Source organism: Carcharodon carcharias, chromosome 36 (assembly GCF_017639515.1).
Source record: "Carcharodon carcharias isolate sCarCar2 chromosome 36, sCarCar2.pri, whole genome shotgun sequence".
NCBI classification, from domain to species: Eukaryota; Metazoa; Chordata; class Chondrichthyes; order Lamniformes; family Lamnidae; genus Carcharodon; species Carcharodon carcharias.
Window position 1 is genome coordinate 3,955,396 of NC_054502.1, and position 17,873 is coordinate 3,973,268.

General features: G+C 51.2%; 1 protein-coding gene across 1 annotated transcript; it reads left to right on the top strand.

Moving 5' to 3' along the window:
* On the top strand, positions 1 to 15,455 carry si:dkey-6i22.5 (polyamine-modulated factor 1). The gene is made up of 5 exons (XM_041179782.1): positions 1 to 419; positions 2,835 to 2,940; positions 11,735 to 11,835; positions 12,921 to 13,116; positions 15,068 to 15,455. Exons 1-5 carry the CDS (start codon positions 1 to 3, stop codon positions 15,110 to 15,112), a joined length of 867 nt encoding a protein of 288 aa, XP_041035716.1. The 3' UTR covers positions 15,113 to 15,455.
* Positions 15,456 to 17,873: the final 2,418 nt, after the last annotated feature.

Below are 17,873 nucleotides of genomic sequence, written 5' to 3' on the forward strand. Positions count from 1 at the left end.
ATGAAGGGCGCCAGGGACATTTTGGCGGGAAGAATGGAGGCTGAGGCTCGCGATTCCGTGGAGAGCGGGGGAGGGGAGCCCGGGGCGAGCGAGCCGGGTCCCGGGGATCAGGGAGATACCGGGGGTGCTGAGCCCGGTCCCGCGGCTCAGGGAGATACCAGGGGGGCCGAGGTTCAGGCCGATGCCGGGGAGGCCGAGCCCGGTCCCGCGGTTCAGGCCGATGCCGGGGAGGCCGAGCCCGGTCCCGCCGTTCAGGCCGACGCCGAGGGGAGCGGAGCGGGGCAGCTGCTGCCCGCAGACCTGGACATATCGGCCGGCTCCGAGGGAGAGGCCGCGCTTCAGGCTGAGGGGTCGAAGCGGCTGAAACTGTTCTCGGCGGCGATGGAAACAACCGTGGAGAAGCTTCTGGAAGCGGCCAGGTAACGGCAAACGGGACTGGCTCAGTCTGATCCCATTATAACCTCGGCACTGACCCTCCGACAGTGCGGCGCTCCCTCAGTACTGACCCTCCGACAGTGCGGCGCTCCCTCGGCACTGACCCTCTGACAGTGCGGCGCTCCCTCAGTACTGACCCTCCGACAGTGCGGCACTCCCTCAGCACTGACCCTCCGACAGTGCGGCGCTCCCTCGGCACTGACCCTCTGACAGTGCGGCGCTCCCTCGGCACTGACCCTCCGACAGTGCGGCGCTCCCTCGGCACTGACCCTCCGACAGTGCGGCGCTCCCTCGGCACTGACCCTCTGACAGTGCGGCGCTCCCTCGGCACTGACCCTCCGACAGTGCGGCGCTCCCTCGGCACTGACCCTCCGACAGTGCGGCGCTCCCTCGGCACTGACCCTCGGCCAGTGCGGCGCTCCCTCGGCCAGCGCGGCGCTCCCTCGGCACTGACCCTCCGACAGTGCAGCACTCCCTCAGCGCTGACCCTCGGCCAGTGCGGCGCTCCCTCGGCACTGACCCTCGGCCAGTGCGGCGCTCCCTCGGCACTGACCCTCCGACAGTGCGGCATTCCCTCAGCGCTGACCCTCTGACAGTGCAGCACTCCCTCAGCGCTGACCCTCTGACAGTGCGGCATTCCCTCGGCACTGACCCTCGGCCAGCGCGGCGCTCCCTCGGCACTGACCCTCGGCCAGCGCGGCGCTCCCTCGGCACTGACCCTCGGCCAGCGCGGCGCTCCCTCGGCACTGACCCTCGGCCAGCGCGGCGCTCCCTCGGCACTGACCCTCGGCCAGCGCGGCGCTCCCTCGGCACTGACCCTCGGCCAGCGCGGCGCTCCCTCGGCACTGACCCTCGGCCAGCGCGGCGCTCCCTCGGCACTGACCCTCGGCCAGCGCGGCGCTCCCTCGGCACTGACCCTCGGCCAGCGCGGCGCTCCCTCGGCACTGACCCTCGGCCAGCGCGGCGCTCCCTCGGCACTGACCCTCGGCCAGCGCGGCGCTCCCTCGGCACTGACCCTCGGCCAGCGCGGCGCTCCCTCGGCACTGACCCTCGGCCAGCGCGGCGCTCCCTCGGCACTGACCCTCGGCCAGCGCGGCGCTCCCTCGGCACTGACCCTCGGCCAGCGCGGCGCTCCCTCGGCACTGACCCTCGGCCAGCGCGGCGCTCCCTCGGCACTGACCCTCGGCCAGCGCGGCGCTCCCTCGGCACTGACCCTCCGACAATGCGGCGCTCCCTCGGCACTGCCACTCTGTCCTGCCACTGGGACAGGATATATCCAGGGCTGGTGGTGGTACCGTACCTTACAGACTGTGTCAGGCTGCAGCTTGACTTGTCTGTGGTACAGTTCTTCCATATCTGGCACAAGCCGTCATATGTCAGTAAAGAGGATGGTCCATCCGGTTTCATTCCTTATTGACTTTCCAGTGATATTGATACAGCTGAGTGGATTGCTAGCCCATTTCACACGGTAGTTAAATGTCATCCACGCTGCTGTGTTTCTGGAGTCACGTGTAGGCCGGTCCAGCTAAGGACAGATTTCCCTCCCTAAAGGATGTAAGTGAACCAGATGGGTTTTAACGACAATTAACAATGGTTTCTTGGTCATCATCAGACTTTTCATTCCAGATTTTTTTTATTGAATTTAAATTCCACCGTCTGCCATGGCGGATCTCAAACCCAGGTCCCCCTCCTAGTCCAGTGACAATACCACTACGCCACCTCCTCACCTTGCCCTTTTGCTCCCTCTCACTTTCAGCCACTCAGACTGCGCTCAAATGTTCATGATCCATGTGGTTCTGAGGAGGCCCCAGTGATCAGTCAGACCTCCCCGGACATGGGGTGATATAAATTAAACAATACTTAGCCTCTGGCGTCTGCTGTCCGTGGGGACTTCCCTTTAAGCAGAGCCATTAAGTGAATCCTGCTTGTGACACCAAGTTGCTGTGCATAAAAAACACTGAGACTTTGATTCGCTGAAGCACTCATCGCCATATTAGTAATAAAATTTCCTACTTTCAGCTTATCCAGACTCTGATTTTTCTCCACAACAGATTCAAACCCATGGCTTTTGGTCAGTGCTGAGTGAGTACCTCAGAGTTGTTGCTGAATAACACTGGGCTGTTTAAACATTAATTCCTGGATACGGGCATCACTTACTAAGACAGGGAGCAGCTGTGTATCCTTCCTGAGCTCTTTAGTTGTCTCAGTACCCCAAATTGGATTGTTAATTGACCTTAGACACCCTGAGGTCAATTAAATGGTGACTCCTATTAATTCAGCTTCTACATTTTGAAATGACAGATTACTTTAATGTGCATATTTGAGTTTCTCACAGAAGATTGCCTAATGGGTGTGTTTTATTAATTGTGGACATATTCTTGTGTTCTTCCCTCCTACAGCTTTGATAGGTTCGCTGAGTGCTTTAAACCTGTTTATAAGGTTCAGCCACAGTTCACGCATAGTGTCTACAAGCAGCTCATCTCCCAGCTCCAGACCTCAATTCAGGTGAGCAGTGAGGAGTCCTGTCTGTTAAAATCCCTGGCTCCTGTCAGGCTGGTTAATTGATTAATAATTGGCTAGAATTAGTCCCTGTGGAAGGACAGGAAGAGTGGCCCTAATTAGAAAGCCCTTTCAAAAAGCCAGCCCAATCTTGATGGGCCAAATTGCTGCCTCCAGTGCTATTTGGTTCTAAGTAATAGATCTCAGTTCTCTTTGGATGCCTTTAGGCTCTGAATCCTCCTCTTCACTGACACTTTTTCAACCTTTGGTTACCTCAGTCCAAATCTCTGTGATTTCCGATCTAAATCTGGTCACCACTAATCCCAAAATCTGTCCATTAGACCATGAATTCCATCATCCTCCCAGCTCAGTGTCTGCTCTTCCTTCTCTGTGAATGGTTCTAGGCGGTTTCTCCACATTGAAAAACATTAGAAACTCCCATTTCTCTGTGTGTTGTGCAAACGGATTTAATCAACGGCTTTCAACTACAACAACTTGCATTTATGTAGAGCCTTTGAAGTAGCAAAACATCTCCAGGTGCATCATAGGTATCTTATCAAACAAGATTTGACGTCAAGACACATAAGGAAACATTAGGGACAGGTGACCAAAAGTTTGGCCAGTCTCTCTCAAGGAGTGTATTAAAGGTGGAGAGAGACACAAAGAGGCTTTGGGAGTGAATTCTAGAACTTAGGGGCAGCTCAGCTGAAGGCATGGCATTGGTGGAGCGCTGGAAATTGGGAATGCACGTGTGTTTTTTTATTCCTTCATGGGATGTGGGCTTCACTGGCTGGGCCAGCATTTATTTCCCTTGAGGTAGTGGTGGTGAGCTACCTTCTTGAACCCCTGCAGTCCATGTGGTGTAGGTACACCTAGAGTGCTGTTAGGGAGAGAGTTCCAGGATTTTGACCCAGTGACGTTGATGGAACGGCAAGATACTTCCAAGTCATGATGATGAGTGGCTTGGAGGGGAACTTCCCATGCATCTGCTACCCTTATCCTTCCAGATGGTCGTGCTTGTGGAAGATGCTGTCAAAGGAGCTTTGGTGAGTTTCTGCAGTGCATCTTGTAGATGGCACACACTGCTGCCCCTGTGCATTGGTGGTAGAGGGAATGAATGTTTGTGGAGGGGGTATCATTCAAGCGGGCTGCTTCGTCCTGCACAGTGTCAGGCTTCTTGAGCATTGTTGGGGGCAAGTGAAGAGTGTTCCATCACACTCCTGACTTGTGCCTTGTAGATGGCAGATAGGCTTTGGAGAGTCAGGAAGTGAGCTATTCGCCACAGGATTCCCAGCCTCTGACCTGCTCTTGCAGCTACAGTATTTATATAGCTGGTACAGTTCAGTTTATGGTTAATGATAACCCCTAATGTTAGAGGGGAATTCAGTGATGGTAATGACATTGAATATCAATGGGCGATGGTTAGATTCTTTCGTGTTGGAAATGGTCATTGCCTGACACTTTTGTGGTGCGAATGTTACTTGCCATTTGTCAGCCCAAGCCTGGATATTGTCCAGGTCTTGCTGCATTTGGACATGGACTGCTTCAGTATCTGAGGAGTCATAGATGGTGCTGAACATTATGCAATCATCAGCGAACATCCCCGCTTTTGACCTTATGATGGAAGAAAGGTCATTGATGAAGCAGCTGAAGATGGTTGGGCCTAGGGCACTACCCTGAGGAACTCCTGCAGTGATGTCCTGGAGCTAAGATGCATGACATCCAACAACCACAGCCATCTTCCTTTGTGCTAGGTATGACTCCAGCCAATGGAGAATTTCCCCCCTGATTCCCGTTGACTCCAGTTTTGCTAGGGCTCCTTGATGCCACACTCTGTCAAATGCAGCATTGATGTCAAGGGCAGTCACTCTCACCTCACCTCAGGACCCATAATCCATGTTTGAACCAAGGCTGTAATGCGGTCAGAAGCTGAGTGACCCTGGCAGAACCCAAACTGGGCGTCATTGAGCAGGTTATTGCTAAGCAAGTGCTGCTTGATAGCACTGTTGATGACCCCTTCCATTACTTTACTGATGATCAAGAGTAGACTGATGGGCGTGTAATTAGCCGGGTTGGCTTTGATCTGCTTTTTGTGGGCAGGACTTAACTGAGTAATATTCCACATTGCTGGGTAGATGCCAGTGTTGTAGCTGTACTGGAACAGCTTGGCTAGGGATGCGGTTAGTTCTGGAGCACAAGTCTTTGTATTATTGCCGGAATATTGTCAGGGCCCATAGCCTTTGTAGTATCCAGTGCTTCAATTGTTTCTTGATATCACTTGGAGTGAATCGAATTGGCTGAATACTGGATAAAAGCAAAAAACTGCGGATGCTGGAAATCCAAAACAAAAATGAAATGGAAAAGCTCAGCAGGTCTGGCAGCATCTGCGGAGAGGAGCACAGTTAACGTTTCGAATCCGAATGACCCTTCGACAGAACTAAGTAAAAATAGAAAAGAGGTGAAATATAAACTGGTTTAAGGGGGGGGTGGAACAAGTGGATCTAGATAGAGGGCCAGTGATAGGTGGAGATAACCAAAAGATGTCACAGACAAAAGGACAAAGAGATGTTGAAGGTGGTGATATTACCTAAGGAATGTGCTAATTAAGGGTAGAAAGCAGGACAAGCAAGGTACAGATAGCCCTAGTGGGGTGGGGTGAAGGAATCGAAAAAGGCTAAAAGATAAAGATAAAACAATGGATGGAAATACATTTAAAAATAATGGAAGTAGGTGAGAAAAGAAAAATCTATATAAATTATTGGAAAAAAAGGGGGGGAATCGGAAAGGGGGTAGGGATAGAGGAGAGAGTTCATGACCTAAAATTGTTGAACTCAATATTCAGTCCGGAAGGCTGTAAAATGCCTAGTCGGAAGATGAGGTGCTGTTCCTCCAGTTTGCGTTGAGCTTCACTGGAACAATGTAGCAAGCCAAGAATGGACATGTGGGCAAGAGAGCAGGGTGGAGTGTTGAAATGGCAAGCGACAGGGAGGTCTGGGTAATGCTTGCGGACAGACCGAAGATGTTCTGCAAAGCGGTCACCCAGTCTACTCTCCAATGTAGAGGACACCACATTGGCAGCAACGAATGCAATAGACTAAATTGATGGAAGTGCAAGTGAAATGCTGCTTCACTTGAAAGGAGTGTTTGGGCCCTTGGACGATGAGGAGAGGGGAAGTAAAGGGGCAGGTGTTGCAACTTCTGCGGTTGCATGGGAAGGTGCCGTGGGAGGGGGTTGAGGTGTAGAGGGTGATGGAGGAGTGGACCAGGGTGTCCCGGAGGAAACGATCCCTGCGGAATGCTGCTGGGGATGGGGGGTGGGGGGGGTGAAGGGAAGATGTGTTTGGTGGTGGCATCATGCTGGAGTTGGTGGAAATGGTGGAGGATGATCCTTTGAACACGGAGGCTGGTGGGATGATAAGTGAGGACAAGGGGGACCCTATTATGTTTCTGGGAGGGAGGAGAAGGTGTGAGAGTGGATGCGCGCGAGATGGGCCGGACACAGTTGAGGGCCCTGTCAACCACCATGGGTGGAAAACCTTGGTTAAGGAAGAAGGAGGACATGTCAGAGGAATTGTTTTTGAAAGTGGCATCATCAGAACAGATGCGACGGAGGCGAAGGAACCAAGAGAATAAGATGCGGGGTGTGAGGAGCTGTAGTTGAGGTAGCTGTGGGAGTCGGTAGGCTTGTAATAGATATTGGTGGAAAGTCTATCACCAGAAATTGAGACAGAGAGGTCAAGGAAGGGACGGGAAGTGTCAGAGATGGACCATGTGAAAATGATGGAGGGGTGGAAATTGGAAGCAAAATTAATAAGTTTTTCCAGGTCCAGCCGAGAGCATGAAGCAGCACGGAAGTAATCATGGATGTACCGGAGAAAGAGTTGTGGGAGGGGGCCGGAGTAGGACTGGAACAAGGAATGTTCCACATACCCCTTAAAGAGACAGGCATAGCTGGGGCCCATGCGGGTACCCGTAGCCACACCTTTTATTTGGAGGAAGTGAGAGGAGTTTAAGGAGAAATTGTTCAGTGTGAGAACAAATTCAGCCAGACAGAGGAGAGTAGTGGTGGATGGGGATTGTTCGAGGAAGAGGCGGAGAGCCATCAGACCACGCCGGTGGGGGATAGAGGTGTAGAGGGATTGGACGTCCATGGTGAAGAGGAGGTGGTTGGGGCCTGGGAACTGGAAATTGTTGATATGATGTAGGGTGTCAGAGGAATTACGGATGTAGGTGGGAAGGACTGGACAAGGGGAGAGAGAATGGAGTCAAGATAGCAAGAAATGAGTTCCATGGGGCAGGAGCAGGCTGACAACGATCGGTCTGCCAGGACAATCCTGTTTGTGGATTTTGGGTAGGAGGTAGAAGCGGGCCGTCCGAGGTTGGGAGACTATCAGGTTGGAAGCTGTGGAAGGAAGATCTCCAGAGGAGATGAGGTCAGTAACAGTCCTTTTTGGGATATGTGGAACTTCCCTTGTTCCAGCCCCCTCCCACAACTCTTTCTCTGGTACATCGATGATTACTTTGGTGCTGCTTCATGCTCTCGTCTGGACCTGGAAAAATTTATTAATTTTGCTTCCAATTTCCACCCCTCCATCATTTTCACATGGTCCATATCTGACACTTCCCTTCCCTTCCTTGACCTCTCTGTCTCAATTTCTGGTGATCTCATTCTCATTTTGAGCATCTCATTCTCTTGGTTCCTTCGCCTCCGTCGCATGTGTTCAGATGATGCCACTTTCAAAAACAGTTCCTCTGACATATCCTCCTTCTTCCTTAACCAAGGTTTTCCACCCACGGTGGTTGACAGGGCCCTCAACCGTGTCCGACCCATCTCCCGCACATCCACCCTCACACCTTCTCCTCCCTCCCAGAAACATGATAGGGTCCCCCTTGTCCTCACTTATCATCCCATCATCCTCCGCCATTTCTGCCAACTCCAGCATGATGCCACCACCAAACACATCTTCCCTTCACCCCCTGGCGGCACTCCGCAGGGATTGTTCCCTCCAGGACACCCTGGTCCACTCCTCCATCACCTCCTACACCTCAACCCCCTCCCACGGCACCTTCCCATGCAAACACAGAAGGTGCAATACCTGCCCCTTTACTTCCCCTCTCCTCACCGTCCAAGGGCCCAAACACTCCTTTCAAGTGAAGCAGCATTTCACTTGCACTTCCCTCAATTTAGTCTACTGTATTCGTTGCTCCCAATGCGGTTTCCTCTATATTGGAGAGACCAAATGCAGATTGGGTGACCGCTTTGCAGAACACCTTCGGTCTGTCCGCAAGCATTACCCTGACCTCCCTGTCGCTTGCCATTTCAACACTCCACCCTGCTCTCTTGCCCACATGTCCATTCTTGGCTTGCTGCATTGTTCCAGTGAAGCTCAACGCAAACTGGAGGAACAGCACCTCATCTTCCGACTAGGCATTTTACAGCCTTCCGGACTGAATATTGAGTTCAACAATTTTAGATCATGAGCTCTCTCCTCCATTCTCACCCCCTTTCCAATTCATCCCCCCTTTTTTTTTCCAATAATTTATATAGATTTTTCTTTTCCTACCTACTTCTATTATTTTTAAATGTATTTCCATCCATTGTTTTATCTTTACCTTTTAGCCTTTTTTGATTCCTTCTCCCCACCCCACCCCCACTAGGGCTATCTGTACCTTGCTTGTCCTGCTTTCTACCCTTAATTAGCACATTCCTTAGATTATATCACCACCTTCAACACCTCTTTGTCCTTTTGTCTGTGACATCTTTTGGTTATCTCCACCTATCACTGGCCCTCTATCCAGCTCTACCTGTCCCACCCCCCCTTAAACCAGCTTATATTTCACCCCTCTTCTATTTTTACTTGGTTCTGTTGAAGGGTCGTTCGGACTCAACGTTAACTGTGCTCCTCTCCGCAGATGCCAGACCTGCTGAGTTTTTCCAGGTATTTTTGTTTTTGTTTTGGCTGAATACTGGCATCTGTGACTATGGGGACCTCCGGAGGAGGAGGCCGAGATGGATCATCCACTCAGCACTTCTAGCTGAACAATGTTGTGAATCCTTCAACCTTATCTTTTGCACTAATGTGCTGGGCTCCTCCATCATTGAGGATGGGGCTATTTGTGTAGCCTCCTCCTCCAGTGAGTTGCTTAATTGTCCACCACTATTCACAACTGGATGTGGCAGGACTGCAAAACTTAGATCTGACTTGTTGATTGTGGAATTGCTTAGCTTTGTCTATCACTTGTTGCTTATGTTGTTTGGCGTGCAACTAGTCCTGTATTGTAGCTTCACCAGATTGACACCTCATTTTTAGGTATGCTGGGTGCTGCTTTTGGCATGCCCTCCTGCACTCTTCATTGAACAAGGGCTGATCCCCTGGCCTGATGGCAATGGTAGAGTCTCCTGTCTTCCCTCACTAGTCCCAGAGTATTAATACTAACTACGGAGAAATTTGAAGTTATCCACTTCAGAAGGAAAACAGAAAAACGGTGTATATTTTAAATGGTGAGAAACTGGGGAATGTTGGTGTTTGGAGTGTTTCTGGGTGTCCTTGTACAGGAATCACAAAGTTAACATTCAGGTCCAACAAGCAATCAGGAAAACAAATGGTGTGTTAGCCTTTATTATAAAAGGATTGGAGTATGAGTTAAACAGTGAGACCACCTGGAATACTATATACAGTTTTGGTCTCCTTACCTAAGAAAGAATAAACCTGACTTGGAGAGAGTGCCACAGAAGTTCACCAGCCTGATTCCTGGATGAGAGAATCTCCTATAAGGAGAGATTTAGAAATCCAGCCCATATTCCTAGAATTTAGAAGAGCAAAAGTGATCCTTTGTAACATATGAACATTTTAAGGTGCTAGACAGGGTAGATGCTAAGAGTTTGTATCCTCCCCCCAGCTGGAGAATCTAAAACATATGGGGTCACGGTCTCAGGATAAGGGGTTGGCCATTTCGGACTGAAATGAGGAGCAATTTCTTCACTCGGAGGGCTGTGAATCTTTGGAGTTCTGTACTGCAGAGAGCAGTGGATGCTCAGTCAGCGAGTATATTCAAGACTGAGATTGATGGATGTTTTTGGATATTAAGGGATATGGAGATAGTGTGAGAAGGTGGAGCTGAGGTAGCTCAGTCATGATTATACTGAATGCCAGAGGGACTGAATAGCCTACTCCTACTCCTATTTCTTATGTTCTTGAGCTATTTTATCCCTTGGAGCAGGAAGGATATAATTAGAATTGTGCAGCACAGGAGGAGACCATTTGGTCCATTGTTCCTATGCTATCTCTTTTGAGAGTGGGCTACCCATTTTCCATCCTTTTTCCTCATATCTCTGCAGGTTAATCCTCTTCAAGCTGATCTGCGGTTTCCTTTTGAAAGTTCCTAAGGAATCTAATTCCACCATCCTTTCAGGCCCTGCAGTCCAGATCGTAATCCCCTGTGAAATAATTTCTACTCATTCTACCCATTTGCACCCCCCCCCCCGCCCCCCCAGCCAAACACGCTGGTTTCTTCAACCTGTGTCCCTCAGGTTAGTGACCCTCCTGTCACTGCAAACTATTTCTCCTTATTTACCCTATCAAAACCCCTCAGCTTTATTAAATCTCCCCTTAACATTCTCTGCTCTAAGGGGAAAATTCCCACCGTCTTAATATCACAATACACTGTGCAAGATGTAACGAGTGGTGAGCCACAGGAATCAGTGCTGGGACCTCAACTGTTTACAATTTATATAAATGACTTGGATGAAGGGATGGATGGGATGGTTGCCAAATTTGCTGATGACACAAAGATAGGTAGGAAAGTAATTTGTGAAGAAGACAAGGAGGCTACGAAAAATATAGATAGGTTAAGTGAGTGAGCAAAGATCTGGCAAATGGAGTATAATGTGTGAAAGTGTGAAATTGTCAGTTTTGGTAGGAAGAATAAAAGAGAAGCATATTATCTAAATGGTGAGAGATTACAAGCTCTGAGATTCAAAGGGATCTGGGTATCTTAGTGCATGAATTGCAAAAGTTTAATATGCAGGTGCAGCAAGTAACTAGGAAAGCTAATAGAGTGTTATTGTTTATTGCAGGGGGGAATTGAATGCAAAAGTAGGGAGGGTTACGCTTCACTTATACAGAGCATTGGTGAGACCACATCTGGAATACTGTGTACAGTATTGGTCACCTTATTTAAGGAAGGATGTAAATGCATTGGAAGCAGTTCAGAGAAGGTGTACTAGACTAATACCTGGAATGGGCGGGTTGTCTTATGAGGAAAGTTTAGAACAGTAAGAAGCAACTTGATTGAAACAAATAAGATCCTGAGGGGTCTTGACATGGTGTGGAGAGGATTTTTCCTCTTGTGGAAGAATCTAGAACTAGGGGTCACGGTTTAAAAATAAGGGACCACCCATTTAAAACGAAGGTGAGGAGAAATTTTTTTGGAACTTCCTTCCTGAAAAGTCATTTGAAGCCAGAACCTTTGAATATTTTTAAGGCAGAGGCGGATAGATTCTTGGTAAGAAAGGCGGTGATAGGTTATCGGGGGCAGGCGGGATGCAGATTTGAGGTTACTAGCAGACCAACCATGATCTTGTTGAATGGTGGAGCAGGCTTGAAAGGCTGAATGGTCTTTTCCTGCTCCTTGTTTGTAATGAACCATTGTCCTCATTCCCCCTCTGGCTCTATTTGCCTTTTTAACAATCTGTTGTGCAGTATTTTCATTCTGAGGTTGAGGTTCCTGGGCGTTGGGTAAATAATGAACCTATGGGTTGGAATCTCATGCTGAAACCTCTGCTCACTGCCCACCACAGGAAGAGGTCAATCAGATTTCCGAAGACGGACTGTTTGAACGAGCACTCCCTAAGCTGGATCAGCTGGAGCGAGAATCTGAAGCACGTTCAGAACCTGCATGGTATGGGACGGTCTGCAATCACTCTTGAGTAAAGTAACAACTTGCTAGGGGCTTGTTCTTGGAGCTTGGCTGCTAAACCTGGTTTTACTGACTCCTGGGTTAGAGGGGAGGGGTGGGGATATCAGCCAGGTTCTTTCTCCTGGTCACTGTCCAGTGATCTCTGGGTTAGAGAGAGGGGAAATCAGCCAGGGTTCCTGCTCTTGATCACTGTCCAGTGACCCCTGGGTCAGAGAGAGAGAGGGGAAATTAGCCAGGGTTCCTGCTCCTGATCACTGTCCAGTGATCCCTGGGTTAGAGAGAGAGGGGAAATCAGCCAGGGTTCCTGCTCCTGATCACTGTCCAGTGACCCCTGGGTTAGAGAGAGAGGGGAAATCAGCCAGGGTTCCTGCTCCTGATCACTGTCCAGTGATCCCTGGGTTAGAGAGAGAGGGGAAATCAGCCAGGGTTCCTGCTCCTGATCACTGTCCAGTGACCCCTGGGTTAGAGAGAGGGGAAATCAGCCATGGTTCCTGCTCTTGATCACTGTCCAGTGACCCCTGGGTTAGAGAGAGAGGGGAAATCAGCCAGGGTTCCTGCTCTTGATCACTGTCCAGTGACCCCTGGGTCAGAGAGAGAGGGGAAATCAGCCAGGGTTCCTGCTCCTGATCACTGTCCAGTGACCCCTGGGTTAGAGAGAGAGGGGAAATCAGCCAGGGTTCCTGCTCCTGATCACTGTCTAGTGACCCCTGGGTCAGAGAGAGAGAGAGGGGAAATCAGCCATGGTTCCTGCTCCTGACCACTGTCCAGTGACCCCTGGGTTAGAGAGAGAGGGGAAATCAGCCAGGGTTCCTGCTCTTGATCACTGTCCAGTGACCCCTGGGTTAGAGAGAGAGGGGGGAAATCAGCCAGGGTTCCTGCTCCTGATCACTGTCCAGTGACCCCTGGGTTAGAGAGAGGGGACTATATGAAGAGTAGGGTGGACAATGTAAAAAATATCATTTTATGTACTTGTGTTTTAGAAGCACTGGGGCTTTTGGTTTAGGTGTAGCTGGCGCCTGCTGGGTGTATTGCCTGCAAAGTGAACCCACCTGTGCTGAATTTCCCAGGCGTCCCACAGGCTGCCCAGCTGTGGACTTACAGAAACACCTGGTGCCATACCTGCTCCAGCAACGTGATTACCTGCGTCTGAAGCTAAAGAGGGCAAAGGAGGAAAATGCGGCTCTGGCACAGTCTGTCATCCAGGGCAGGAACAGGGTCGAAGCTTTAGGACGACTGCGAGATGAGCGATGTCAGAGATGGCAGGTAGGTAAAGTTCAGGGACACGAAACAGTAAACTTTACTCATATAAACAGGCACCCTCACTCATATAAACAGGCACCCTCACTCATATAAACAGGCAACCTCACTCATATAAACAGGCACCCTCACTCATATAAACAGACACCCTCACTCATAAACAGACACCCTCACTCATATAAACAGACACCCTCACTCATATAAACAGGCACCCTCACTCATATAAACAGGCACCCTCACTCATAAACAGACACTCTCACCCTCACTCATAAACAGACACCCTCACCCTCACCCATGTAAACGGCCACCCTCACCCTCGCTCGTACAAACGGACACCCTCACCCTCGCTCGTACAAACGGACACCCTCACCCTCGCTCGTACAAACGGCCACCCTCACCCTCGCTCGTACAAACGGCCACCCTCACCCTCGCTCGTACAAACGGCCACCCTCACCCTCGCTCGTACAAACGGCCACCCTCACCCTCGCTCGTACAAACGGCCACCCTCACCCTCGCTCGTACAAACGGCCACCCTCACCCTCGCTCGTACAAACGGCCACCCTCACCCTCGCTCGTACAAACGGCCACCCTCACCCTCGCTCGTACAAACGGCCACCCTCACCCTCGCTCGTACAAACGGCCACCCTCACCCTCGCTCGTACAAACGGCCACCCTCACCCTCGCTCGTACAAACGGCCACCCTCACCCTCGCTCGTACAAACGGCCACCCTCACCCTCGCTCGTACAAACGGCCACCCTCACCCTCGCTCGTACAAACGGCCACCCTCACCCTCGCTCGTACAAACGGCCACCCTCACCCTCGCTCGTACAAACGGCCACCCTCACCCTCGCTCGTACAAACGGCCACCCTCACCCTCGCTCGTACAAACGGCCACCCTCACCCTCGCTCGTACAAACGGCCACCCTCACCCTCGCTCGTACAAACGGCCACCCTCACCCTCGCTCGTACAAACGGCCACCCTCACCCTCGCTCGTACAAACGGCCACCCTCACCCTCGCTCGTACAAACGGCCACCCTCACCCTCGCTCGTACAAACGGCCACCCTCACCCTCGCTCGTACAAACGGCCACCCTCACCCTCGCTCGTACAAACGGCCACCCTCACCCTCGCTCGTACAAACGGCCACCCTCACCCTCGCTCGTACAAACGGCCACCCTCACCCTCGCTCGTACAAACGGCCACCCTCACCCTCGCTCGTACAAACGGCCACCCTCACCCTCGCTCGTACAAACGGCCACCCTCACCCTCGCTCGTACAAACGGCCACCCTCACCCTCGCTCGTACAAACGGCCACCCTCACCCTCGCTCGTACAAACGGCCACCCTCACCCTCGCTCGTACAAACGGCCACCCTCACCCTCGCTCGTACAAACGGCCACCCTCACCCTCGCTCGTACAAACGGCCACCCTCACCCTCGCTCGTACAAACGGCCACCCTCACCCTCGCTCGTACAAACGGCCACCCTCACCCTCGCTCGTACAAACGGCCACCCTCACCCTCGCTCGTACAAACGGCCACCCTCGCCCTCGCTCGTACAAACGGCCACCCTCGCCCTCGCTCGTACAAACGGCCACCCTCACCCTCGCTCGTACAAACGGCCACCCTCGCCCTCGCAGGTGTAAACGGCCACCCTCGCTCGTGTAAACGGCCACCCTCGCTCATAAGCAACAGCTCGGGTCACTGCTGTCTGGGGTCATGCTGAGGCGGGTGCTGGTATTGGAGTCAGGATGAGAGTGGAATGGGGTATCAGGTTTGAGAGATCCGGAACACACGGTCTTGCCAGGTCAGCTTTAGGAAAATGATTTTGTGTGTATGTGTCTTAATACTGCTCAGTTGGGCTTCCCCCGACTCCCAGCTCCTTGGGAGTGGGTGTTCCTTGTCGAGGAGGAAGCTGCTTCTCGATCTGTTACTAACAGTGGTGTGTTTGTTTATCAGGAATGCACTGAACTCTGTCGTCAGTTCCAGTTGGATGAGCAGTGAGTGAATGAAGATGGCCGGAGTTGGAATGCCAGTGTTGAAACAGAAATGTTATTCTAAATCCTGTCTTCCTGTGCCTTCACTCATATCCCTGCCCTGCGACTGTAACAGGTGAACCAACCTGGCTCCAAATTCCATTACAGCTTCACTAAATAATTAGTGAGGGGAGTGAAGTGTACCAGGGTGGGAAGGGTGAGTCAATAGTGTATATAACAGCAATGCCTCTGTATCTAACACTGTGCTGTACCTGTCCTGGGAGTGTTTGATGGGGACAGTGTAGAGGGAGCTTTACTCTGTATCTAACTCCGTGCTGTACCTGTCCTGGGAGTGTTTGATGGGGACAGTTAACAGGGAGCTTTACTCTGTATCTAACCCCGTGCTGTACCTGTCCTGGGAGTGTTTGATGGGAACAGTGTAGAGGGAGCTTTACTCTGTATCTAACCCCGTGCTGTACCTGTCCTGGGAGTGTTTGATGTGGACGGTGTAGAGGGAGCTTTACTCTGTATCTAACCCCGTGCTGTACCTGTCCTGGGAGTGTTTGATGGGGACAGTGTAGAGGGAGCTTTACTCTGTATCTAACCCCGTGCTGTACCTGTCCTGGGAGTGTTTGATGGGGACAGTGTAGAGGGAGCTTTACTTTGCACCTATTTCCTCAACTTGATGGACACGAAGATTCTGTAAAATATTGAGCTTGACCTGTGCCTCGAAAGTTGGATTTTGGAAGCCTTTGTCCCAGTTGTGTTGATAAATCTTCCTTTTGTGGTTCATGTGTGTCTGGTGCAATGTGTTGCTCCTCTCTGTATCATCTTACTTAAATTGTTGGAAGATAACTGGAAGGGATGGCCTGGCCTGGGTCTGTATAGATGCGGTGGGTATTGTTAACTCCTTTGTCACAGCAATGTGTCAGTGCCGATACCTGGGGAGGATAGTGATCCGTTCCTCAAAGTTAATGAAGAAGTGTTAGACTCAGAGCTAATGGCGAGGAGATGAAAGTCTCACAGTGGATTATTGCAACGGCACCAATCTCCTCGAGACCAGAGATACACCAGAGCTGCCTCACTAACATCATGTCTGTCTGGGTGGATTGTTTTAACTGCCCCTCACTCTCTGTAACGCTGTTCGTTAAATAGACCAGTTAACCTGGTTTCCGCTTGCTCAGTGTTGTCACAGTCTCCAGCAGCTGCTGGTTCCTGTTTGATGCCCACCCGTGGGATCGGCAGCTCTAAACACACACACAGCGACATCTGTACTTACGCTGCGCAATACACAGAGCAACCTCTGCACTGCACACGTGTGTTATCTTCAGGGGGAGTGGGGTGGCTGTTTATTTTGTCACAGGAGGGAATGGGGGTTGGGGGGGGAGCGGGGAAAGAGACCCACTGTGTAAATTTGTGTGTATGTTGGAATTCAAATTAAACTGAAAATGGGTGTGTAGTACAAAACCACCCTGTGTTCCGTCTCTTCATTCCCCCTTCCTTGTTTCTTGTGCTGCATACAGGTACTGACGTTGCTTTTGGACCTCCCAGCCCAAAGGGGGTCTCAGTGAGTGACCAGCACAGGGCACTACAAGTGGGCACTCCTGCCTGCAGGTTCTTCCCTCCTTACCCTTGGGAGTGGCAATTGTCAGCAGCTCTCTGTCAATCCCTGTCAAGGGCAAATAAACACTGACCAGTGGCTGATCGTGGCAGTTTCCAGCTGGCAAGTCAAAAGCGGGTGGTACCTCTACCAATGATAATGCATAGCTTCAGCCTTTGGATACTAACGGACTGAACTGTTTAATCGAGGACATAATCTCCAGGAGCAAGGAGAGATCTTGTCATCAAATTCAGACAGTGAGAACCAGCATAGCTTCACAGAGCACAGGAGGAGGCCATTATGCCTGTGCCAGTTCTCTGTTAGAGCTATTCCATCAGTCTCACCTGCCCTCCTCTTTCCTCAAATTCCTATAAACTTTAACTTTTCAACTATTTATCCAATTCCCTTCACAAAGTTTTCTATTGAATCTACTTCCACTGCCCTTTCAGGCAGCGCGTTCCAGTTCACAACTCACTGTGTGGAGCCAGCTGCTCAGTTCCTGTGCTCCATTGTGTCATGGAGCAAGCAACAGATGAACCTTGGGGCTATATTTTGGTTGGTGGAGTAAGGGGTGGGGTATACTACTATAAACTCCACCAGCCCTTACAACCCTCCCTATTGTTGTAACCTCCCCCAGCCCCAACACCCCTCCATACCTCTGTAACCTCCCCCAGCCCCTAAACCCCTCCCTATCTCTGTAACCCCCTCCAGCCCCTACACCCCTCCCTATCTGTTATTTCCCCCAGCCCCTACATCCCTCCTATCTCTGTAACCTCCTCCAGCCCCTACACCCCTTCTTATCTCTGTAACCTCCCACAGTCTCAACACCCTTCCCTGTCTCTAACCTCCTCCAGCCCCTACACCCCTCCCTATCTCTGTAACCTCCTCTAGCCCCTACACCCCTCCCTATCTCTGTAACCTCCTCCAGCCCCTACACCCCTCCCTATCTCTGTAACCTCCTCCAGCCCCTACACCCCTCCCTATCCCTAACCTCCTCCAGCCCCACATCATTCTGAGATACCTGCGCTCCTCCAATTCTGGTCTCTTCAGCATCTCGGATTTTAATCATGCCACCGTTCAGTTGCCTGGGTCTGAGATCTGGAATTCCCTCCTTAAATCTCTCTGCCCCCTCGCCTCTTTAAAAAGCATTTCTTATAACCTATCTCCTTAACCAGATGTTTGGGCAACG

What these genes read in the sequence shown, in the direction of transcription:
- si:dkey-6i22.5 (XM_041179782.1), top strand. Translation starts at nt 1, where the DNA reads ATGAAGGGCGCCAGGGACATTTTGGCGGGAAGAATGGAGGCTGAGGCT. An exon ending in AGCTCCAGACCTCAATTCAG is followed by an intron (nt 2,941 to 11,734) that starts GTGAGCAGTGAG and finishes TGCCCACCACAG; the next exon opens with GAAGAGGTCAATCAGATTTC. An exon ending in GCACGTTCAGAACCTGCATG is followed by an intron (nt 11,836 to 12,920) that starts GTATGGGACGGT and finishes TGAATTTCCCAG; the next exon opens with GCGTCCCACAGGCTGCCCAG.